Source organism: Garra rufa, chromosome 11 (assembly GCF_049309525.1).
Source record: "Garra rufa chromosome 11, GarRuf1.0, whole genome shotgun sequence".
Taxonomy (NCBI): domain Eukaryota; kingdom Metazoa; phylum Chordata; class Actinopteri; order Cypriniformes; family Cyprinidae; genus Garra; species Garra rufa.
This window is the reverse complement of record NC_133371.1, coordinates 29,131,472-29,157,529: the sequence shown is the minus strand read 5'-3', so window position 1 is coordinate 29,157,529 and position 26,058 is coordinate 29,131,472. Positions and strand designations below refer to the sequence as shown.

Genomic DNA, 26,058 nt, shown 5'->3' with positions numbered 1-26,058 from the left:
ATAATAATAACAATAACAAATTCTTGAACAGAAAATCAGCATATTATAATGAATAAATCAGCGTATCATGTGACACTGAACACTGGAGTAATGCTGTTGAAAATTTAGCTTTGATCACAGGAATAAATTACATTTTAAAATATATTAAAATAGAAAACAGTTATTTTAAATAGTAAAAATATTTCAAAATGTTACTGTTTTTGCTGTACTTTGGATCAAATAAATGCATGCTTGGTGAGCAAAAGAGACTTCTTTAAAAAACATGAAAAATCTTACTGTTCAAAAACTTTTGACTGGTATTGTGCATCAGCTACTCTGTTGAATTGTGAATGTTTTTATAATATGCAGGCCATACTTCCAAATATTTATCTCACTGAGAAGTTTTTTTTTTGGGGGGGGGGGGGGGGGGCAACTTAAATTCCAAACAATAGCCAAAGTTAAAAGAAATGCAAAGGGTTGTATATTTAGTTTCACCTAAAAAAAACAAGTTATTCAGAGTAAATGGGGAAAACAGTTAGTTTTAGTGGAGCACACACAAACACAAGAGGCGGGAATTAACGCATAGACCAATCACAGCTAAACATAACCAGTCATATCCAATCATATCGTGACAGAATTTAACATTTTGAGTGAACTATCTCTTTAATAACTTTTGTCATGCATTGAAAATGTGATATTCCTGATCTTTGTTCCTCAAACAAATTGCATTCAGACAATCAGTCTGTAGTGTAACCACTACCGAGCAATAAACTATTTTCTCAACATGGCATTTATGGGGCATTCACTGCCTCTGTGTAATGTTAAACTTCTCTTTGGGAACAGTTACTATTATGTGTCCTTGGTTGCAATTTTGTTTTGACATAACGACGAAATAGATTTTTTAATATATAAAGGCTTCCATGGAGGTGCACCGTGTTATTATTTAATTGCACTGTTGGATGTCATCAGATGTCAGATGCTGCTGTGGGAATAGTGCCAGGATGTGTGGGAAGGAAGCAGTGAGAGCTGACTCCTCTCTCTCTTTTTCTCTGTGATGGATAACAGTTGAATGACAAGCAGACAGTTTAATGGATTGCTGAGCTGACAGTGTCAGTCAGTAGGCATAATGGATAACAGAAACCTGGTTGACAGACATTTGAATTGATTGGCAGGTCTGAAGCGAGTGTGTATTTTTGTGCGAGATCTTACTGGTACAAAACTGATTTTTGCTGCTCTCCCTTAGGTGTCGGCAATTTGTGGAGATGGTGAATGGTACAGATAGTGAGGTACGGTGCTTTAGTGTCCGCTCTCCTAAATCACAGGACAGCTATCCCGGCTCCCCCAACCTGAGCCCGCGGCACGGAGCCACCAACGCTCACTTGCACAACACAGGTAACAGACACACAATATCTTCTGTGTTATTTAAAAGTTAAAAGGATTGTTCACCCAAAAATGAAAATTCCGTCATTAATTACTCAACCTCATTTCACCCCAAACATGTGAGCCCTTTGTTCATCTTCGGAACACAAATTAAGGTATTTTAGATGAAATCCGAAAGCTTTCTGATCCTTTCAAGGTAGTAAGGACGTCGATAAAATAGTCAATGAGACATCAGTGGTTCAAACTTAATTTTATGAAGCTGCTTTTTGTGTGCAAAGAAGGCAAAAATAACTTTATTCAAAAAATTTTAAAACCACGATGCATAGTTGCGTTGCTTGGAGTTCATCAAAAAATATCCTAATTTGTGTTCCGAAGATGAAGATTAAGGTCTTGCGGGTTTAGAAAAATGACATGAGGATGAGTAATTAATGACAGAACTATCCCTTTAAGCACTTTGTGATTTAATGTATTTGGTTGAATAAATTCCTTGTTTTATACCATAATCTAAAGAAAAGAAAGGAATGTCATTTTGGAAAAATTGTGACATTATTTGCAAGACATTTAAACCAATTTTCTCTTTCAAAATTCTCACAAAATATTCATTCCCATTAATAAATTATCATTAATTAAAAACATCTACTTGTTACATTACTACAGGTTTTTTAAAAATTAAAATCATTATAATCAAATGAAATGTTCTTAATTATAGATAGTAACAGTAATATTTATTTAAAAATGTTCACGTTACAGTAATGAGTGATTTATTTTTGATTTTATTTTTGATTTTTTTTACTGTAATGTTGTGTTGTTCCTAAAATAAGCTCTTTTTTGGCATAATATTATTATTATTAGTTTTATTTTTAGTGCTGTCAAGAGATTTAAAAAAATGAACAAATTAAACACATTTGTTCTTAAATTAATCACAATTAATTGCAATTAATCCCACCTAACATTAAAGTTTTTAAATATACTTTTATATTGCAATAATTTCACATTCTATCTTCAAATGAATGTACAAACAACATAAAGACAGTATTTTTATATTTAAGTATTTTTTTTATCACTGAAAGTATTAACTAAATAACAAATAATTCGCACATTATTTTCTGAAATTAATTGCGATTAATTGCAATTAATCCCACCTAACATTAAAGTTTTTGAATATACTTTTCAATTGCAATAATTTCACATTCTATCTTTAATGTGGAAACAACATAAAAACAGCATTTTTTTTTAATATTTGTTAAATATTTTTTATGACTGAAGGTGAGTTAATTAATTAAACGCACATTTTTTCTGAAATTAATCGTGATTAATCGCAAATAATCCCACCTAACATTAAAGTTTTTAAATATACTTTTATATTGCAATAATTTCACATTCAATTATTGTTGAAACAAGTATGTTTTTTTTATATTAGTTAAATATTTTTTGTTAATGACCGAAGGTGAGTATCATGGATAAAAATGTTATTGATGTCTCTAGGATTTTTTTCCCCTTATATTTAATATTTGAAGTGAAGTTGGAGTGCGCGTCTGAAAAGTCTCCCATTTGATGTGGTCATAAAGACGTTCTGCGACTAAATAAATGCACTTCTTCTTCTTCTTCTTCTTCTTCTTCTATTTTGACGTCACATATGTAACCCTGGACCACAAAACCAGTCATAAGGGTTGATGTTTTGAAATTGAGATTTATACATCATCTGACTGCTGAATAAATAAAAATCTTTCTATTAATGTTTGGTTTGTCAGGATAGGACAATATTTGGCCGAGATACAACTATTTCAAAATCTGGAATCTGAGGGTGCAAAAAAAAAAATCTAAATATTGAAAAAATCGCCTTTAAAGTTGTCTAGATGAAATTCTTTGCCATGCGTATTATTACTAATCCAAAAATTAAGTTTTGATATATTTGTGGTAAGAAAATATTTACTTAATATCCCAATGATTTTTGGCATAAAAGAAAAAAATCGATAATTGATGATACAATGAATTTTTGCCTATTGCTACTAACATACCCATACTACTTAAGACTGGTTTTGTGGTCCAGAGTCACATATGACCTTAATATTTATTAGGTGCAAATCTAATTTAATTCATATTTAAAAATTTATTTCTTAGTTGACCTAACTAGTCTAATTGACTTCGCAAAACCCGCTCTCCTTAAACAAAGAGGAAACTGACAACAGACAAGACAAAGCAGGTACTTCTGGTATTTCTTTTTTTTTTTTTTTAAGAAATTCAAACTATAAATGCCATTTTGTGGCTCTTTAATGTGCATTATTAGACTTTTTTATTTACTTAAAGAACTAAATAAACATGAATGAACAACAAAACCACGGAAAGATGTCGATACACACAATTTAAGTTTAAGTCCACCAAAGTTAATCTACTTTCCTGTCTAATTATCCTTTTAGGACAAAATGACGGATTGGGCATTATGATTGGTCAGATCGCCTGTCAGTCAAGCTGTTTGCGAAGGGTCAATTGGTAGCTGATTGGTAGCATTAATCAAATTAGCCTAAATGTTTATTAAACCAAGATGCAAGGGTTAAAGGATGTATAGACCTTTGTGAAGAACAGATTCCGTGGGCTGAGATTCCGTGTGGGTCTCGTCATGAGTAACATCTTTCATAAAAGATATGGAACAGATGGTTTCTTGAATCACTTGTTTCACCTGCGTGGATTATGTAACTCACAATTGAAGTCATGCATTTTCATTCATACTGTTTTTCAAGAATGTTTCTTTCTCTCCTCATGACTCAGGAGCGGACAGTCCCACATGCAGTAACGGGGTCACCCCTACTAACAAAAATAAGAGCCACAACAAATACACAGGCGTAAGCTCCGCCTCCTCCTCTCCATCCTCCTCTCCTTCCTCCGTCAACTACTCAGAGTCCAACTCTACCGACTCCACCAAGTCCCAGCCCCACAGTGCCACCAGCAACCAGGAGACTAGGTCTGTGTTGTTGTTGATGTTTGGGTTGCATGCAAGCAAGGCCAAGCATATAAAATTGGACTTGTTTACAAATGTTATGTGCTCACATTCTCGAGAGACCAGCTCTGCTGTTGACTGTGTGTTTTTGTGTGTTGACAGTGATAGTGAGATGGAAATTGAGGCAGAACATTACAGCAACGGCGTGACCGAAAGCTCAACTCGCATTATGAATGGCACATACAAACACCAGGAAATCCTGCAGGCGGATGACAACAGTGTTGGCAATGGTGTAGCAGGTACAGGACGCTCACACACCACATATGCAGGACTTTCAATGTCATACTCAACAGGCTGTGAGAACAGCTTTTTAAATTTTTTCTCTGTATCCCTCGTTCATTCTTCACTCTGAAGTGACTAGTTCTTTCTCTGCTCTCTCTGTCCTTCTCCCCCCTGAGAGCTGCTAAATTGAGCTTCTCTATAATTCAGCCCATTAAATGTTTTTTTCTCCAAGGTTACAAAGAGAGAGTGTGAACTTTTGTAGTTGCAAAGTTTTTGTGTAGAGTGTGTAGTTTTTTTATAGCAACCAATGTTACGTTATGTGTTTATTTATTTAATTTCTTGTAATAGTTTCAGGCAAATTTTTTTTTTTTTAGATTTGAGAAAATGGTTAAATGGAATTAACATTTTTATTTACACTATTAAATGGAGGACTTAATAACGATTAATCACATAAAAAATAAAAGTATGTTTACATAATGTGTGTACTGAGTATATTTATTATTTATATATAAATGCACACACATTTCTAAAATATGTACATGTATGTGTGTGTATTTATACATAATAAATATACATGGTAAACACAGACTTTTATTTTAATTGCGATTAATTGCAATTGATTCTGTTACGAAAGATTTCTATTACAAATAAATGTTGTTCTTTTAAACACAAACGTTTATTTTGGATGCGATTAATCATTTGACAGCCTATATTATATTATATTTTGTTGTTGAAAATTATGGGTTAGTGACTTCTTTTTCAAATAAATAAATATTTTAATTCGGTTAGGATGCATTAAATTGACATTTAAATGTAATTTTGGATGCAAACAATCACAATCAATCTTTGATAGGCCTGTATTACATTATATTATAATATTATTATTATTATTATTATTATTATTATTTACAATTAAATTTTTTTTTTACATTTTTAAAAAATATTTTAATTCAGCAAGGACATTTATAATGTTACGAAAGATTTCGAATACAAATAATGCTGTGCTTTAAACCTTCTAGTCATAAAATTATAGAAAAAAAACGACCACAATTTCCACAAAAATATTAACATTTTCAGCATAGATAAGAAATATTATTGAACACCGAATCAACATAGACTGATTTCTGAAGGATCACATGACACTGAGTACTGAATGACCATTACATGAATAAATTAATATGTAAAATATATTCAGATAGAAAACAGTTATTTTAAATTGTAATATTTCACAATATTGCTGTTTTTACTGTGTTTCTGATTTTGAAAAATGGAGCCTTGGTGAGCTTATGATACTTCTTCTTTCAAAAACATTAAAACTGTAAATATATTATGTGAACGCAAACTTTTATTTTGGATGTAATTAATCGTTAATAATCACTTGACAGACGCACAATATATATTATATCACTCAAATATTTTTTTTTTATAAATTAATATTTCAATTCAGCTATAATTAATTACATTTACATTTATAATGTGACAAAAGATTGCTATTACATATAAATGCTGTTCTTTTAAACGCAAACCTTTATTTTGGATGTGATTAATCGATTAAGTGACAGGCCTGTAATATATTATATTATATTATATTATTATATTATATTATATTATATTTTGTTGTTGAAAATTGTGGGTCAGTAAGTTACAAAAGATTTCCATAAGAATATTTTCAAGAAAAATAATTATAAGACATATTTCTTGAACACCAAATAAACTTCAAGAATCAAGGGACACGGAAAACTGAAGTAATGGCCATTATATGAATAAATTACATTTTAAAATATATTCAAATAGAAAACAGTTATTTTGAATTGTATAATAAAATTTCAAAATATTACTGTTATTACAATATCATTAAAAATGCACCCTTGGTGAGCTTAAGAGACTTCAAAAACATTAAAACATAGTTTGTATTGTATTGTATTATATTATATTATATTATATTATCATTCCCAGCAGTTGAACTCGCTTATTAAACATAAGCCTCAGATTAATAAACCAGTTTAGGCGAGATTTCCCAGCAGTACTATATTGAAGCAATTTTTTAACCACAATAGCTATGTGCAATTAGAGTTGCAAACACGTCTGCTTTTGTGGTTTCATCACAATTTATCTGCTCCTCTAGATGACAGCTGCAGCTCAAGACAGCTGTGTGGAGGAAACCAGGCGGCCACAGAGAGAATGATCCAGTTCGGCAGAGAGCTTCAGGCCCTCAGCGAGCAGCTCTGCCGCCAGTACGGCAAGAACGCCACTCACAAAAAGATGCTGCAGGTAGGAGGAATGAAGGGAAAGCGGAAGGAGGAGGGGAGGGTGTTATGATAATATTGCACAATCATAACACAGCCTGATTGTTGTGTTTGATATTAAATATTAGTGAAGTGGTCTATTTGGACTTGAATCTGTTCAACTCCTCTGCCTCTTGTTTGTGTGCTGATGTAAATACACACTTGAAGTGGAAAGTTGATTAGCCCTGTGGGTAGCAGTACACTTGCATCCTTTGTGCCCACTCACCAATGTGTTTGTTTGTGTGTCCAGGATGCATTCAGTCTGCTGGCATACTCAGACCCCTGGAACTGCCCCGTGGGCCAGCAGTTGGACCCCATGCAAAGAGAGGCGATCTGCTCCGCTCTTAACAGTGCTATTCTGGGTAAGGCTGCTTGGCTGGCTAAGATCACACTAATAAGTTCTGTGAACATGATCACTTATGTAAGCCTTTTAATTTAAATGTGGCCACAGTAACGTGAGACCAATAAATGAGTTGTAATAGTCTGGTAACATGGCCACAAGTTGTTCTGATCATTCCTACATACTTAACAGTTTTAATGGCCTCATATCTGTGATCTCTTCCCTTATTTAGAGTCTCAGAATCTGCCCAAACAGCCTCCACTCATGCTGGCTCTGGGTCAGGCCACCGAGTGCGTGCAGCTGATGGCCAGGGTTCGCTCTGGTTCCTGCTCCTTTGCCAGAGTCGACAACTTTTTGCACTAGCACCAGTCCAGGTGAGAGCAACAAGGTAAATATAGTTTTGAAAAATGTACTAGAATTTTTTTAATACAGTAATTTGAGTATAAATTTCAGTTTAGCTTATTAGTCACTATTCAAGTCACTATTTTTACCAAACATTTTAACATGGGAACATAAATCCTTTTGTGGAAATACTTTATAACAAGTATACACTAATAAAGTACTTACAAATGACCAATTACAAATGCTGCACAGACAGCAGCAGGTAAAGTTAAAGCGGGAGTCTGTGTTGTGCCTCCTCTGAGCCCATTGATTGCCGTGAGTTTGGTGGGGGGTAATTGAGAGTTAATGGGGGCAAGTCACGATGTGATTTGATATGACTGGTTGTGATCGGCTGTGATTGGTTCATGCGGTAAATCTCACCTCTTCTATTTGTGCGCCTTCCATGTTTGCAAATCACTCTGAATGAACAATATAATTGCATTAATAGGAAGACTCATTTTAAAAAAAAATGTAAAAATTGTCAAAATAAGACTTAAAATAGCATGACAACATGATCTGAGTTTGTAGTGTGTAATCAGCTTGGTGAAAATTAAGTTGGACAAATTCGACTGATGATTGGAAAAATTAAAAAAAAAAATAGTTAAAAGGTAATTAAAAAGAATAGATGAACAGAAATTTACAAATAAAATATATCTTTTAAATTGTTTCTGCCTTGAATTATTATTTTGGAATAAATGTAATATGCTTAAAAGCACCAACTTGATGAGATTCATAGTAGCTTGAAATAAATAGAATATTGCTCATGTTGATTATGGACATTTTCCAAATTTTCCGTGACCTAATTAAAAATGGGAACTATTTATAGTTAAGTTGTTAACAAAGCGTTATCTTATTCTTTACATATCAGCTAATTGAATAATAATATGTTAATTACAGTGACAATGAATGAAGAACTCACTACTTCTATAGAGTCTATTAATGTATTAACTACAGTTTATAAATGATGAATCAACTTTAAACTAAAAGTTTGCTAATAATTTGAGTACTTTATTAGTGTATACTAAACAATTTGGTATATAACAAGACATATAAGACTTTATCAGAAAATGTAATATGCAATTGGTGGTTGGTTTTGTAAAGTTTAGTAAGATTAGGTAAACCAGACCATGCAGCAGTAATAAATAATACAAAAATAAAAGTTAATTTCTTTGTCATTTTATTGTTTTGTTTTTTTGCTGCGACACAATGAAAGGTATCTTTTCCACATTGTTCAGAGTAGCTGCGACGGGGACACAAATTTTCTATTTTAGAAAGGTTTCTATTTCTGTGATGTTGCAGATGGAACAACAACATACAAACTATGACAATGATAATCTTGGGTACTGATTATGTGCTTTATTCAGTATTAAAAGTGTCTAATGTGAGTTTGAATATCACATTGCGCTTGAGTTAGTGACATGGACTTAAGTTGCACTCGAGTCATATTTTTATAGACTTTAGACCTGACTTCAGACTCGACCTAAAATGACTCCAGACTTGACTCAACTCAAGGAAAAAGATTTATAGATTATTTTTCTTAATCCTTGTGCATCAAAAAAAAAGTTACACATAGGTGCAAAATGTCCAAAAACTGTCATGAAAATATGATTTATTAATTTTTTTCCACTTTCACTGATGTCGATTTTTAAAAGTGAAATTGATTCTATCCATAGATACCAAACATTCGTTAATTTTCAGAATTGTAACCCTTTAAATGCTGGTTTGTTTGCATAATGCCACAGGTGTTTTTTTTAAGAAAAAATGAAAAATAGTAGTAATTTCCATGTACTAAATGCTGAGCAGAATTTTTTTTCTTTGCTTATTAGATTCTTGGGTGTGTCAGTCAGGAACAACAACATTAATTTTGAGGCATTTATATTTTTATGTAGTGTTATGTTTAAAAAATGTACAGTCGTGGCCAAAAGTTTTGAGAATTACATAAATATTGGAAATTGGAAAAGTTGCTGCTTAAGTTTTTATAATAGCAATTTGCATATACTCCAGAATGTTACGAAGAGTGATCAGATGAATTGCATAGTCCTTCTTTGCCATGAAAATTAACGTAATCCCGAAAAAAACTTTCCACTGCATTTCATTGCTGTCATTAAAGGACCTGCTGAGATCATTTCAGTAATCGTCTTGTTAACTCAGGTGAGAATGTTGACGAGCACAAGGCTGGAGATCATTATGTCAGGCTGATTGGGTTAGAATGGCAGACTTGACATGTTAAAAGGAGGGTGATGCTTAAAATCATTGTTCTTCCATTGTTAACCATGGTGACCTGCAAAGAAACACGTGCAGCCATCATTGCGTTGCATAAAAATGTCTTCACAGGCAGGGATATTGTGGCTACTAAGATTGCACCTAAATCAACAATTTATAGGATCATCAAGAACTTCAAGGAAAGAGGTTCAATTCTTGTTAAGAAGGCTTCAGGGTGTCCAAGAAAGTCCAGCAAGCGCCAGGATCGTCTCCTAAAGAGGATTCAGCTGTGGGATCGGAGTGCCACCAGTGCAGAGCTTGCTCAGGAATGGCAGCAGGCAGGTGTGAGCGCATCTGCACGCACAGTGAGACCAAGACTTTTGGAAGATGGCCTGGTATCAAGAAGGGCAGCAAAGAAGCCACTTCTCTCCAAAAAAAACATCAGGGAGAGATTGATCTTCTGCAAAAAGTATGGCGAATGGACTGCTGAGGACTGGGGCAAAGTCATATTCTCAGATGAAGCCTCTTTCCGATTGTTTGGGGCATCTGGAAAAAGGCTTGTCTGGAGAAGAAAAGTTGAGCGCTACCATCAGTCCTGTGTCATGCCAACAGTAAAGCATCCTGAGACCATTCATGTGTGGGGTTGCTTCTCATCCAAGGGAGTGGGCTCACTCACAATTTTGCCCAAAAACACAGCCATGAATAAAGAATGGTACCAAAACACCCTCCAACAGCAACTTCTTTCAACAATCCAACAACAGTTTGGTGAAGAACAATGCATTTTCCAGCACGATGGAGCACCGTGCCATAAGGCAAAAGTGATAACTAAGTGGTTCAGGGACCAAAATGTTGAAATTTTGGGTCCATGGCCTGGAAACTCCCCAGATCTTAATCCCATTGAAAACTTGTGGTCAATCCTCAAGAGGCGGGTGGACAAACAAAAACCCACTAATTCTGACAAACTCCAAGAAGTGGTTATGAAAGAATGGGTTGCTATCAGTCAGGATTTGGCCCAGAAGTTGATTGAGAGCATGTCCAGTCAAATTGCAGAGGTCCTGAAAAAGAAGGGCCAACACTGCAAATACTGACTCTTTGCATAAATGTCATGTAATTGTCGATAAAAGCCTTTGAAATGTATGAAGTGCTTGTAATTATATTTCAGTACTTCACAGAAACAACTGAAACAAAGATCTAAAAGCAGTTTAGCAGCAAACTTTGTGAAAACGAATATTTGTGTCATTCTCAAAACTTTTGGCCACAACTGTATATGCCAAATTTGAAAAAAATGGCACAGTCTTGTAAAAAATGGTAAAAATTTAAAATCTGAAGCCTTGCCGATAGAGTGAATGGCCATTTTATAGTCAAATGGCCCTGGGTTAAAAATTGCAGTTTTAATGGGTTTCAATGTGGATATTTTTGTTCTTAAGGTCCTGAGTTTGAGTATTTTTTGTATGGAGGGTAAAATTGATTTTTTTTGAAGGAAATGAGGGTGAAATATTAAAATTTCAATAAAAATAAACACCTGAGCCAAACTTAATGCAGTTGGCATCAACACAGGCACACTTATAACCAAAAACAAAACTGAAATGGACAAAAATGTCCATAACGGTGTGTTCACACGGGGCGCAAGCGTCAACGCTTCCCATTGACTTTGAATGGGTGACGTCAAGCTTTGCCGAAAGGAATTGTGGATCCGTCGGCGGCGCTTCACTCGCGTTGCTCGTGACAGAAGTTGAGAAATTTTCAACTTCTGCCGCGAGCAACGCCAGTGAAGCGCCCCATCAGCCAGTCAGATCGCTCTATGCAAATACAGTGGCCAGGCGGTAGCCAATCACGTTCATCCTGTTCAAGAGCAGCATTTCATTGGCTGACGCTACAATGACCATTAACGTCAGCCACGCCTTCCGTTAAGCGTTGACGCTTGCGCCCCGTGTGAACACACCGTAAGGTCACACAAGAGTTAATATCTATTTATCTATCAACAAACTCTTTGAAGAAAATAGCAAACTTCAATCAGACATCCACTTCTATTCAGGTGTTTCTTTCTGATAGTGTAAAGGTGAATGAGATTTAGTAAATCAGACCATGCATCGTTAATAAATATGTTCATTCTTTTGCAAAATTAGTTTTGTTTTACTTAGCTAGTTTTATTCTTAAAATATTTCAGTTATTCCTCTTGTCCATGTTAAAAACATAACCCATTTGTATCTCCCTTCAGGCAGTGTTCAGGACAGCTACGAGGAGGACTTTCCAGTAGGTTGCCATGAGGAGAACACGCGTTTGAATTGGTGTGTCGCTTGCCGTTTGCCAGAAGCAGCCGAGCAGAATGAATAGAAACATGAGAAGAGAGAGGCTTCTTTTTAATTTAGTATTATCAAATACAAATTGTGTGACACTATTTAAAGATAATTAATTATTCTGTTTATCTAGTCATTTTTATTTTAGTTTATATTTTGTCTGTTTGTTGTGCTCATCTTGAAAACGAATCAACTTCCCAAACTACTTTTTTTTTCATGGGTGAATTCAGTGCATAGTATTTCAAGCGTACCATATCAAAAATACACATAATGGTAAGTTCCTACTGAAAATTTGAGCTACGCACTCTGGTTTTTCTCAGTCAGAGCTCAGGTATTTAGACTAATGTTCTTTTGTCGTGAAAGCGGGGAATATGCCGACACAGATATCGCTTCACTGGTGGGTTTTAAACCAGGGCCTTTTCTATGTACAAGCAAATTCGATATTTTTTTTTAAATTTGGTCAACCTTAACAGCCCCTTTAATAATGAAATAGACATTGATACGCGATTTAAGCGTGATCGTTTTCATTGACGTAAGTGTGCAAGAGAGGGTGAGATAATGCATGGCTCCTAGCGTCTTTTAAGCTACTTTAGTATCTCAGGCACCAGCACGAGTTTCATTAGACACAATCACACAGTGACGACGCAGACTTGCCTTCGGGTCCAATGTAGATTAATTATATTTTCAACCATGCCCAGAAATGAATCTATTTTAGCGATATTTTACCATCTTTATAGCAGTATCATGCAAACATCAACCTTCACTTTTTTTAAGTTTTAAATTAGGTATATTGATTGATTGATTGATTTTTGTGGCTGTACCAAATAAAAACGCAACGTTTTTGACATAAGAAAATTAAGGTCAGTAGTTTGATTACTGAGAAGCTCCACTGAAGCTTGCAGACTAACTTCGAATACGAAGTCTGTACGTTTTATACCCATGTGAATAGTGTCACCGTGTTGATAGTTCTCCTGTTAGATTAACAACTACAAACTGACACCGTTTTAACTTCTGTTATTGGTTGTTTCATTGGCTGTTAAGTACTGTTGTTCACGTTACTTCCCATTGGATGCACTGTACTTCAATTAATGCACATGATGCATTACTGTATCTGTCTACCTCTCCTGTTCAGTAATGGAGGGACAGAGTATGAACTCGCAGCGTGCAAGACAATTGACTGACCCAGCGTTCCTGTAAATGAACTGAAACAAAAAACCATATTTATTTAGCATCTAGATTCTAGATCTCCTTAAATTGCAATCATCTTTGTTGCTCTAGAACTTCACCTCAACCTCATATCAGTGCAATTGTTTTGGTTTTTCCCTCCCCAATGTCCTTTAACAATCTTTTTCTTGGCCTTTGTAAATGTGATGCTAACTGGCTCAGGCACTTAACACTTTTTATTTTCTCGTGTTTTTTCGTTCTTTTAATTTGATCATCCATGAAGGAAAAACTATAAAGCGATCCCGTGTCAACCCAGCATTTTACTTGCCAGCACGCCGCCGTGGTGTTGAATGTAGCTTAGCTGATTTTATTTTCCCACATTATTTGCTGCTGGCCATCATGAGATTGTTACATTCCCGTATCTACACCTGCTTTTGTTCAGTTATACCTCATTTACTCTTAGGACAGTGCTGTCTAGCTTGTTGTATCATTAACAGAAGGTTTTAGATCATCTGGCAGAGGTCAGAGTTCCTCAAAAGCTAAAACAAACTTGGCCTTCCCAACTTTGGAGTTACATAATCAGTATGTGAAAAGTAAAATCACAGATTACACTGTTTGGAGCCCCACCATTTGTTTTTACCAGTGTTTATATCCGAGTCTGATTGTGTTGGGTGGGAATTTTACACATCCTGATCCTGAGCAATCTTGTTTTATCATTTTACTCTGTTGAATTGGTCAATTTGGTTGTTAAATGATGGTATGTTGTTGCATGGGGGCATCTTGTGTAACTCTTTCCTTATGTTTGAGTTACAAATTGGCAGTTTATATAGAAGCGCTCGTACGTTGTAGATCTTCTGTCAAGGGGCGGCTTTTTAATGCCAGATATGTTTTGGAACTCATCGTAATCTAACCACCTACAGTATAATGAATATTGTCGTTTTAAAATAATCCATCATAGAACTTCTTATTGGCTTTAAATAGGGACCTACGTACATATATGGAAGGGAAGAAAGTAGCCAGAATCTTTTGTCGAGAGATCTTCTTAGTCATGTGGTGATGTTCCTGTCTCATAAGACAATAGAGCAGGATGAATGGAATGGAGTACAGCAAGCTGTGCACAATTTACTTCTATTATGATTTTAATTTTATTTGAGTTTTCTTTTAGCAATTGTGAAATGAGTTACCCTCTACTTAGCATGAACCTTTAAAAACCTTTAAAACGACATAAAAAAGAAAAACAATAAAAAAAATAAGAAAAAAAGAGACATACCTATGTACTGGAAACATGATAAAGAAATATTGTACTCATTTAATTTTGACAGAATTATTTTTATTAAAATACACATCCATGAGCAAACCGTGTCTGTGTTTTGTGTTATTTTGTTATTGTTCATCTTTCTGATATACCAAACCGATTTCGTAAAGTGTGTTAACGAATTTGATGAATTTTGTGGTGAAAATCTGACAAACCATCTAGGAGGAGTTTGAAAAAGTTGATTTTTCACAAAATTCAAAATTGTGAAAAATTTGACATGTAGATATTTACATTTTTGGTATGTATTATTGGAATAGACATGAGCCAAGGAATCAGAGAAAAAATGTATTTTGCTTCTAATCTAGATTTTAAATTTCAGATTTCTGGATTTTATATTTGCAAATTTGGCCTATTGGTGGCGCTAGAGAGTTTAAAATATAGACTCCAAATTTGCTTTGGTTAATATTGAAACTGTTCTCTATATGTGTGCCAAATGTCATAGCTTTCCTGCAGACGGTTCTATGTGCTGTCATAGTCTCCCAAAGAATTAGAAGAAGAAGAAAACTAATACATACAATAGGTGCTTAAGCAGCTTTGGCACCCCTAATAATAGAAATATTTGTTCTACGTACAGTAGTCAACATTTGAAGTGGATCAAAACCTTTCATCAAAGTTGTCCAAAACAATACCCGTTCTTGTCTTAGGACAACTTTGATAAACTTTCTTGATCTAACTTCAAATATTGACTACTGTGTATTAAAAGTAATACATGTTTAGGTGAAATCAAAAGTTTACATAAACCTCACAGAATCTGCAAAATGTAAAAAAAAAATGAGCAAAATATGCACATTGTTTTTTTCAGTACTGGCCTAAATAAGATATTTCACATTAAAAGACATTTAGTCCACAAGAGAAAATAATAATAGTTTACATACACTTGATTTTTAATACTGTGTTGTTACCTGAATGATCCACAGCTTTTATTAATGATAGTTCTTCTTGAGTCCGTTGTTTGTCCTGAACAGTTAAACTGCCCACTGTTCTTCAGAAAAGTCCTTCAGGTCCCACAGAATCTTTTGTTTTTTAATATTTTTTGTGTATTTAAACTCTTTCCAACAATGACACTACGATTTTGAGATCCATTTTTTTCACACTGAGGACATCTGAGGCACTCATAAGCAACTATTAAAGAAGGTTCAAATGCTCACTGATGCTTCAGAAGGAAAAATTATGCATTAAGAGCTGGGTGTGAAAATGTTTTCAATTTGAAGATCACTAAATTGAACTTATCTTCTGGTGAACATGCAAGTATCTTCTCTAGCTTCTGAGGGCAGTACTAAATGAAAAAAAAAATGTACACATCTCCATTCTGTTTAAAGTTTTCACCCTCGGCTCTTAATGCATCATTTTTCCTTCTGAATAATCAGTGAGCATTTGAACCTTCTGCAGTTTCATATGAGTCCCTCAGTTGTCCCCAGTGTAAGAAGATAGATCTCAAAATCATACGGTCATTGTTGGAAAAAGTTCAAATACACTAAAATGCTGAAAAACCAAAGAATCTTTGGGACCTGAGGGACTTTTCTGAAGAACAGTGGGCAGTTCAGGACAAACAAGGGACTAATAAACAACTATCATTAAACAAAAAAATAAATAAAAAAAAATACAGCTGTGCATAAATAAAAAAATAACATGCATTGTGTATGATTCCTCTTATTTTACTAAAATAATTAACATTTTGCTGATTCTGCAAGGTGTAAGTAAATTTTTGATTTAAACTATATATAGGAAAAAATTAGAGAATTCATGCACAAAGGTAGCTTAGATGTGGGAATAAAATGATGAGCCAATTTAGGTGAAAATCGGTCAAACCGTCTGGGACGAGTTAAAAAAAAAGTAGATTTTGTTTCTAGACTTTATGGTTTAAAAGTTAAGAGTGCAATTTTGGCCTATTGGTGGCGCTAATGGCCAGTCATATGCAGCAGATCATTAGTCTTTCTCAGGCAGTACCTGGATGATCCTGCACCTTCAGATTTTCTCATGCCCCCCTTCTTGAAGATTGGGCTGCCTTTCCTGAGATGTCTGGATGTTGAAATACATAAACATTTCATCATTCTGTGAAAACATCGCATCAGTGTTGGTGTTTATAAGTAATAATGATAAGAACAGCTTGCCATCTTCTTAAAGTCATAACTAAGCATTAAATCATGGAAAGCAGTAACATGTTAGTTCGTCACATCAAATTTCTCCTCATAAAGTTAACTGTCGACCACCACAGATCTGCCATCACCTCACTACAACACAAGTCACTGTAAGTGACAGTGAATCAGGTAAAGTAGTAGAGAAACGCTTAATTTTGAAGAAACACTTAATTTGTGTTTTGATAGTTTGTATTATTACTATTAGAAGCCGTACAGTTGCAGACTGTTTCCTTTACAGGTGAGGTAATATTGTTTTTACATTTACACCTCTAGATTTAGGTCATTATTTTAAAAGTTTGGCCTCAAATATGACAAAAAAAAACATGGCGTTAAAGATACAACTGAACTGAATGACTGAGACCATTTAACGTTACGCCTTTACACCGGCAAGGATCGGTTACCTCAGTGATATAACTGCCAGTCTTTCCGAAAATTCCGCCTTTGAGCATTTTGCTTGATTTGATTGGATTTGATGTGTTTCTGTGCCTTTTCATTATACTGTATCAATTTACAAATGAGCTGTTATGTAAATTTTGCAGGTGAGAATCGTGAGAACCGTTTGGTAACTATAGAAACAGATTTGAATCGTCATTACCAGCATTAGACAGCAGAGAGCGCCAATTCCCTCTATTTCACACCTCAACAGATCAACAGATGACCGGGCTCCGCTAGGGATGGGCCATACCACTTTTATTTTTTTCGATACGATACCGTTACTTTTAAGGCCAGTATCATCGATATCGATACCGATACGATACTTCTAAACTTAACTTTTAAATTATTACATTTATTAAATTAATAAGAGTAAAATATGTAATTATACCCTTAGCTTTATATTTGAAATGCATTTAAACATTGAATATGCCTTAATTGCAACCAATTAACTTAATTTTTACACATGGTTAAAATATGTTTACTGTAGTGGTAACTACAAAACCTATAATTAAAAATACCTAGTTTCATAAGGGGCTGCCAGTGACAGGCTGTTGCACACATAAAATACAACATTTTTATTCTGACAATGTATAATTTATATTAACATTACTACAAAACATGATCAATGAACTTTAAGTGTTAATTTAAAGAAATGTAATTGCACAAATTATATAGGCTACAATTTCAGTTTGTTTATTGTGAAATAGCTCAAACATGTTTTTATTTTCTGTCCTCTGATAAGCATTGTTCTGGGCTGCCGTTCCCAAAAGCATCAATGCTTTCTTATGATACTTTTGGGAGACGCAGCCCTGTTTGAATGCACTGTCTGAAGTAAGTGAATGCTCTCTGTAATTGATTGGTTCTGTCTTGCAACATTTGCAAGACAACAGATTCAGATGAGTAGGAAAATTGTTATACCGTGCACAGTTATTCCCTAACATAGGTTATATGTCCAATTCAATGCACATTGTACGCCTTGCTTTTTGTTAAATAAACAAAATCACTGGTAAATAAAACACACCTTAGTATCGATATTTTTAATTTGAGTATCGATACATTTGATACTCGCATCAGTATCGAAATACTTTAGGATCGATATGCCCATCCCTAGGCTCCACTAGAGGGCCTCAGTAAACCTCCTCGGAAGTCATAATGCAGCATGTCTTAATATATGCAAGTATTACTTTGAATATGTAAATAATTTACCAATTAACATGCTAAATGTGATGTGTATTTGCATATTGTTTTGTACTTAGGATTGATTACTTTGTAATCAGGAACTCTACAAGCAGTGGAGTAAACAAAATTGACAATTAATCTGTCCCCTCAACAGATGTCACTGGCTCTGAACATTTGTATTGGCTAATTATGGGTTTCATTGCGACAAGTTTACGTTCTGTCAGATGATATATCAGTAGTATCCAGTTGTGCATACGGAGTCCTTCTGCAGAGCGAATTTATGTTGAATCTTGCAGTTAATTATGAGTATTTTATTGAACTGTGCTCGTTTCTGTTTTAGAAAAAAACAACTTTATGGTTTTAGTAGATGTACAAGAGAGAGGAAAATCACAACCTGTGTATAGGAAGTCACAAAAGGTTGAGAACTGCACTAGTCAGAGTGATTACATCACATTGATTTTCTGCAATCTGAGATAAGGTATCACAAATCTAATGTAATAATGTTCATTTCTTTGCACTGTGGGTGAAGTGCATCCACCTTCTACATCTTCTTAAAATGGAAATAACCTTTTTTTTTTCATATTTTCTCTGAAATTATAAGGAACATAAACCACAGGTCCTAAATTCAATTCTGCATCATTTGGTTAAATATAGACTCAGACTCGATTTAGGTGGACTCGAACCCAACACTATACAGCTGAGGTCAAAAGTTTACATACACCTTGCAGAATCTGCAAAAACTTAATTGTTTTAACAAAATAAGAGGGATTATACAAAATGCATGTTATTTTGTATTTAGTACTGACCTGAATAAGATATTTCACATAAAAGACATTTAAATATATAGTCCACAAGAAAAAATAATAGTTGAATTTATTAATAAAATAATCCTGTTCAAAAGTTTACATACACTTGATTTTTAATACTGCGTTGTTACACAGCTGTTTTTTTTTTTTTTTTTTTTCTTTTTTTTTTTTTTTTTGGTGGTAGTTGTTCATGAGTTCCTTGTTTGTCCTGAACAATTAAACTGCCTGCTGTTCTTCAGAAAAATCTTTCAGGTCCCACAGATTTGATATGATTTTGAGATCCATCCTTTGACACTAAGGTACTAATATGCAACTATTACCGAAGGTTCAAATGCATTGAAAATTCAAATGCATTAAAAAATGAATTAGAAAATCCGGGTACATTTAACTTATTTTGTCTTATTTGTCTTTTATCTTCTCTAGCTTCTAAAGGGCAGTACTAAATGAAAAACTCATGATATTTATATATCATAAATAAATAAAATAAGAAAAAAATGTCCTCATTCCATTTAAAAGTTTTCACCCCTGTCTCTTAATGCATCGTTTTTTCCTTCTGGAGCATCAGTGAACGTTTGAACCGTCTGTAATAGTTGCATATGAGTCTCTCAGTTGTCCTCCGTGTGAAAAGATAGATCTCAAAATTATACAGTCATTGTTGGAAAGGGTACAAATACACAAAAATGCTATAAAAAAAAAAAAGAATTTGTGGGACCTAAAGGACTTTTCTGAAGAACAGCGGGCAGTTAAACCATTCAGTACAAACAAGAGACTCATGAACAACTTAAACTAACAAAAAAACAAAAACAAAAAAAAGATCTACAGCTGTGGATCATTCAGGTAACAACACTGTATTAAGAATCAAGTGTATGTAAACTTTTAAACAGGGTCATTTTTATAAATTCAACTATTATTTTCTCTAGTGGACTATATGTAAACGTCATTTATGTGAAATATTCAGGTCATTACTAAAAATATGACATGCATTTTGTATGATCCCTCTTATTTTGGTAAAATAATTAACATTTAGCATATTCTGCAAGGTGTGTGTAAACTTTTGACTTCAACTGTAAGCTAAAATGTAAATAATTTTAAATAAGACCATCTTAATAAATTTTAAATACTTTTATTATCTTGATAGAACATTTTATAATCAGCTTAGAACATTCACAGTATTGTACACCTTGACCCATCTGATTATAATAAAAACACAAGCATCTAAAGATTTAGTTTTGTTTGTGATACTCAAAAGAAATAGAAACCACCTCTCCAGAATTCTAATATACATACAAAAGTACAAGAATAAGAAAAATACTTTCCATATTTTACACATATAAAATGCTCTTTTTTATAAAAAGGGCTCCTAGTGTACAAAAGTGTCCGTTGTTTCATATTTCTATTTATACATATACATTGACATACACACAAAAAAATAATAATGCAATATTATTGGTGCTCCGGTTGTGTGCTGTTCCACATGACATCACTTTCGGTTTAAAATCCAGCGCTTACTCTTTCCATCTAGAGTAGGCTAATAAAACAGATTAAATTAAATACAGATAACAAAAAGTGACAGTTCACGCTTCTCTAGATGTCTCTTGCTATACGTTTCAAATTGCCCTCCGGTTTCGGTTGCCCTCGCCGTTTGCGTCTAACAATGTTGCTGTGAAAACCCGAGGCAATGAGTCAGAGTGTCAGTTGTGCAGATGTTACGTCTAGACCTGTTCAAATAAACTACATTCTCTTTCAAACCCAAGGCTACCTTGATAAATATCAGTTTTGTGGCTAAGTAACACCTCATTTGTTTTGCTGATCGAGTTAAACCAGATAATGCTGAGCAGATGAGGCTACACCTTCATGAATCACGCTCATCAGTTATGACACGGAAAAACTGGCTGATTAATTTTTACTGGCACCTGCTTCTAACTGAAAACTTGAGATGTCCTTCAAAACATTTAGAATGATTAAAAAAAATGCATTTATTAGTTACATCTTCATTTATCCCCAAATATAATTACGATGAAGAAAAATAAAGCAGATGTATTTTACCATCCTTTGTCCATCACGAGCACTTCTTGGTTTGATAGACAGCCTTTGAAGCGCTAAACATCCCAAGGCCGGTTATCTCCACAGTCTAAACAAGCGTTCACCTGGGAACTCATTGAATGAAAACACTGCTCGAGTCTGTTGGACATTAGAGAAACCAATATTTGACTCCAGGACTGACAGTGTCCACCTCAGTGCCGTTTCTGTAAGATTATACTTTAAAAATATAAGCGCACACACTAATCATGGCTGAGAAAGCTTCACAGCTTTGGCCATCAAGAATGGACTGTGTGAAAAAGGTCCCAATGTGCAGAATTCTGGCCTTTCCAAACATGAAAGGAATTTCCTTTTTTTTCTCTCTCTCTTAACAGAAAAACGGAGCACACAGGAGAATGGACAGACTGAGTCAATGAGAGGTCAAGTCTTTCTGAAGTTACGCCGCACTGGTGCCAGTTAAGTGTATAGATTCCTGTTTTTCCGGAGGGGAGAAAAACTAAAAACAGAGGGGAAAACTGGTTGACATCCTTCAAAAGGAAAAAACCTGTGCAAGAATGTTTTTATAAACAAAATAACAAAATTCAAACCATTTTATAAACTTTAAAATGATCGTTCACCCAAAAGTTAGAATTTGGTTACCGCTCTCATGTTTGTTCAAAACCAGTTTAACTTTTTTCCTCAGTGTCTCAGTGTTGTTTTTGTAAGTCAGTGGTAACCAAATTACAGCAGAATCTGCAAAATGTTAATCATTTTACCAAAATTAGAGGGATCATACAAAATGCATGATTTTTTTTAAATTTAGTACCGACCTGAATAAGATATTTCACATTAAAAAAGATGTTTACATATAGTCCAAGAGAAAATAATAGTTGAATTTATAAAAATGACCCCTTTCAAAAGTTTACATACACTTGATTTTTTTTTTTTTTATATATATTGTGGGGGGGTGAAAACTTTTTGAATTTGAATATCAGGGTAAATTTAGATTTTTTATCTTCTGTAGCTTCTGAAGAGTAGTACTAAAAAAAAAAAAAAAAAGATATTTAAACAAAATAAGAAAATGTATACCTTTTGTTCAAAAATTTTCACCCTCTGGCTCTTAATGCATAATTTTTCCTTCTGGAGCATCAGTGAGCGTTTGAACCTTCTGTAATAGTTGCATATGAGTGCCTCAGTTGTCCTCAGTGTAAAAAGATGGATCTCAAATTCACACAGTCATTGTTGGAAACTCATGATGAACAACTATCACTAAACAAACAAACAAAAAATCAGCTGTGGATCATTCAAATAAAAACACAGTATTAAGAATCAAGTGGATGTAAACTTTTGAACAGAAAATAATAGTTGAATTTATAAAAATGACTCTATGTAAACATATTTTATGTGAAATATCTTATTCAGATAAGTACTAAATAAAAAGTAACATTCATTTTGTATGATCCCTCTTAATTTGGTAAAATAGTTCACATTTTGCGGATTCTGCCAGGTGTGTAAACTTTTGACTTCAGCTGTATTGGGTTACGGAAAATCTTCAAAATATCTTCTGTTGTGTTCCACAGAAGACAGAAAGTCATTCAGGTTTGTAATGACACGAGGATGAGTACATTTCCAAAGAAATTTTGGGTGAATTCAACTTTAAATGTAACATTAGACAGAAGAGGAACCCAAAAGAGGTTTCCGTTTCCTTGGAAATTAGCTTTTTTGACATCCGAGATATGAAAATTGAGCAAACTTGGGAGTGCTAAAATGGCTCAACAAACATTCAAGTGACACGCTTAGGGTTAAAAAAACATCTTTTAAACGTTTTCATCTTAACGCTACACTTCCCGTCTCATACTGCACATTTTTGAGATATGTGATTAATAAACACTTTAAATCGATGACTTGATTGCAAATAACAACTCTTTAAAAATCACATTTTGGTAGTAATTTTCTGTATCACAAACAGCATCAGAATGAGGCGAGATGAGCAAGCATAATCAACACTGATCAGATCCGGTTTAACACTCTTATATTTTCCTCCTCCACTTCTTCCATCATCATAAAAATCAAGATGAATCCAAAACAAGACACGCATCATTTCCACAGAGGCGATTTGTTCGTTTTACATCCTCTAAGGTGCAATTGATAACGTCAGGCACCTCAGTAGTAGCTAGCACACTTCTGTTCGACTGTCCTTGGAGTCACTAAAGATGAATATGGTCGATTCGTCCCGAAAGAAGAAAAAACAACTAAGGCGAGAGGAGTGGAGAGCCGTAAGGCACTTCCATACAGTGACAGCCACATGCCCTCACACACGGGCTAGATTGTGCAACCCGTGTGTTTTAGCCCGAGGGTCCTCATTCACGAGGAAGATTGGGAATAGGTTGTTGTTTGGGAATTGAGCAATGGCTGAAAAACAATAGCTGATAATATAATAGTTCCTTCATTTTCTTATAAATGTGCACACTGTGTTGCGAAACCTACTGTAGCTCACAACGTAATGAAGTTTCCATCCTCTCTCATGCTTTCTTGGCTACTGCTCGTCTTGGTGGGGCTGCCGTTATGTGTGGGTGTGGTCAGGGAGCTTAAAGAGCTGCTACTGGGCAAGGAAACACTTTGTGGGAGGGGCCTGTGTGAAAATCCACTTGACGACAGGGCGTTAGCGTGGCTGCCGTTGCCATTAGTCATACGGTGTGGCATGTACGTCGACAGGTTGTCGTTCTCGATGATGAGGTCGGTATCATCATCACTGTCTCCCTCAGCCACACTGTTGCTGTTGCTGTATTGGCTAGCATTTTGTGAGGCGGGACTGGGGGCGGAGTCATGCGAGAGGGCGGAGCCTCCCGAGCCAGCGGAACTGTTGCCAACAGACGTTTTACTCGCGCGGTGGATCGTGTTGTTCCGTTGATTGGCGGGTTTCACTGTCACGATGAGGTTGTGGCTGTTAGCCACCATCATGTCGGTGACCTGGTCCAGTGATTTGCCTGCCACATCGATACCGTTCACCTCCAGGATCTCGTCATTGACTCCTAGCAATCCTGTGCTCTCTGCTAAACCGCCTTTTACGAGGCGGGAGATGAAGACGCCGGGAACTTTCTCCACCCCTTGGGGAGTGACGCGGACGCTGACGCCGTCGCGGATGTAGAAGCCGAGGGGTTTGTTGGTGCCGTGCTTGTGCAGACGCACACGGAGATGCGTCTCGGGTAAGATGTCCACATCTATGATAGAAGAGATCTGCCGGAAATCCTGCGGGAGGCCGATGAGCAGCGCTGATTTGGACTTCTGCTTTGGTTGATGCAGACCACCCAAGCCCTTTTTTCTTCTCTGAAGAGAGCCTGTTGGGAAGGGCACGATGTCTTCTACATCTAAGGAGAGAAACAGAGAGAGAAACTTATTATATAGAGAGAAAATAATTACACTAGCAGTCAAAAGTTTTTGAACAGTCTCTTCTGCGCAACAAGCTTGCTTTTATTCGATCCAAAGTACAGCAGAAACAGTAACATTTTGAAATATTTTTACCATTTCAAATATCTGTTTTCTATTTGAATATATTTAAAAAATGTAATTCATTCCCGATTTCTATTTTCTATTTTAGATAAATGCTGTTCTTCCAAACTTTCTATGCATCAAAGAAACCTGAAAAAAAAAAATTCTACTCAGCTGCTTTCAATACAATAATAAAACGTGTTTTTTGAGCAGCAAATCAGAATGTTAGAATGATTTCTGAAGGATCATGTGACTGGAGTAATGATGCTAATAATTCAGCTTTGAAATCACAGGAGTAAATTACATTTTAAAATGTATTTAAATTGAAAACGGTTATTTTAAACAATAAAAATATTTTACTTCTTTAAAAACATTACAAATCTTACTGTTCAAAAACTTTTGACTGGTAATGTAAGTTTACGAAACATTTTTTAAAGAAGTCTCTTATGCTCAAAAGGCTGCATTAAAAACTTTAATATTGTGAAATATTATTACAATTTAAAAGAACAGTTTCATATCTGGACATATTTTAAGATGTCATTTATTTCAGAAATCATTCTAATTTGCTGATTTGATGCTCAAGAAATATTTCTTACTAATATCAATAGAGGTGTGCAGTGTTTATCATCTCCAATAATATCGTAATTGTTGTTTTAACAATCTATGAGCTAATATTATCTAGTATGTCACTCACTTTGCAAAAAATATACAAAACACATCTTGAAAGTCCAAAAGCTGATTTAGAATGCAGTTGAGATACTATTTGTTTTTTATATTTACATAGTAATATCACACAGGCAACAGTGCAGTTTTCCTAAATATTATCAGAATCAGAATGAGCTTTATTGCCAGGTATGTTTACACATACAAGGAATTTGTTTTCGTGACAAAAGCAAGTGTTTTCGCCAATGAAGTAGTTGCAAACAAACCCCCGAAGCAGAACATTTTTGCATCTCAGAGCAACACTGTGATGTCTTATTCCTAAATGAATCAGTTTCTGAACAAATCATTTGAGCCCATGATTCAATAACCCATTCGTAAAGACAGCCACTTGCTTTGTTTCCTTTTTCACGGATCATTTGAATTAATGATTCAATGAAACACTCATTAAGACAGGGAGTTACTGCCACCTACTGGTGGTAGTGTCATATTTATTTATCCATGACAGGCCTAAATCAGCCAAGGTACCAGCACAAAAACACACTCAGCAAAATATTTAGTTACCATTATTCAAAAAATCCCAATAAATTGAGATATAATTTTTTCTCAGTATCTCACACCCGTAAATATCAATGATCAAAAAAAGTTGTGCTGCTTAATATCCTTGATTTTTTTCAGGATTCTTTGATAAAAAAAGTCCAAAAGAACAGCATTTATTTGAAATAGAAATCTTTTGTAAAATTAATTTTAATGTCCTTTTCTGTCACTTTTG

The 26,058-nt window shown here is 34.7% G+C and overlaps 2 protein-coding genes across 3 annotated transcripts in view; one reads left to right on the top strand and one right to left on the bottom strand.

The window, feature by feature from the left end:
- Nucleotides 1-14,603, top strand: part of ranbp10 (RAN binding protein 10) — a 52,657-nt gene extending 38,054 nt beyond the window's left edge. The window contains exons 9-15 of one of the 2 annotated variants that reach the window (XM_073850686.1): nucleotides 1,223-1,371; nucleotides 4,126-4,318; nucleotides 4,457-4,593; nucleotides 6,702-6,847; nucleotides 7,112-7,223; nucleotides 7,434-7,575; nucleotides 12,003-14,603. In XM_073850686.1, coding sequence (XP_073706787.1) covers nucleotides 1,223-1,371; nucleotides 4,126-4,318; nucleotides 4,457-4,593; nucleotides 6,702-6,847; nucleotides 7,112-7,223; nucleotides 7,434-7,564 — 868 coding nt within the window. In that variant the 3' untranslated portion in view covers nucleotides 7,565-7,575; nucleotides 12,003-14,603. Of the gene's footprint in view, nucleotides 1-1,222; nucleotides 1,372-4,125; nucleotides 4,319-4,456; nucleotides 4,594-6,701; nucleotides 6,848-7,111; nucleotides 7,224-7,433; nucleotides 7,590-12,002 lie in introns of both variants that reach the window. The other variant, XM_073850687.1, reaches the window with a different exon arrangement.
- Nucleotides 14,604-23,630: 9,027 nt separating this feature from the next.
- pard6a (par-6 family cell polarity regulator alpha) overlaps nucleotides 23,631-26,058 on the bottom strand; it is a 38,313-nt gene continuing 35,885 nt past the window's right edge. The window contains exon 3 of the mRNA XM_073850169.1: nucleotides 23,631-24,505. Coding sequence (XP_073706270.1) covers nucleotides 23,631-24,505 — 875 coding nt within the window. The remainder of the gene's footprint in view (nucleotides 24,506-26,058) is intronic.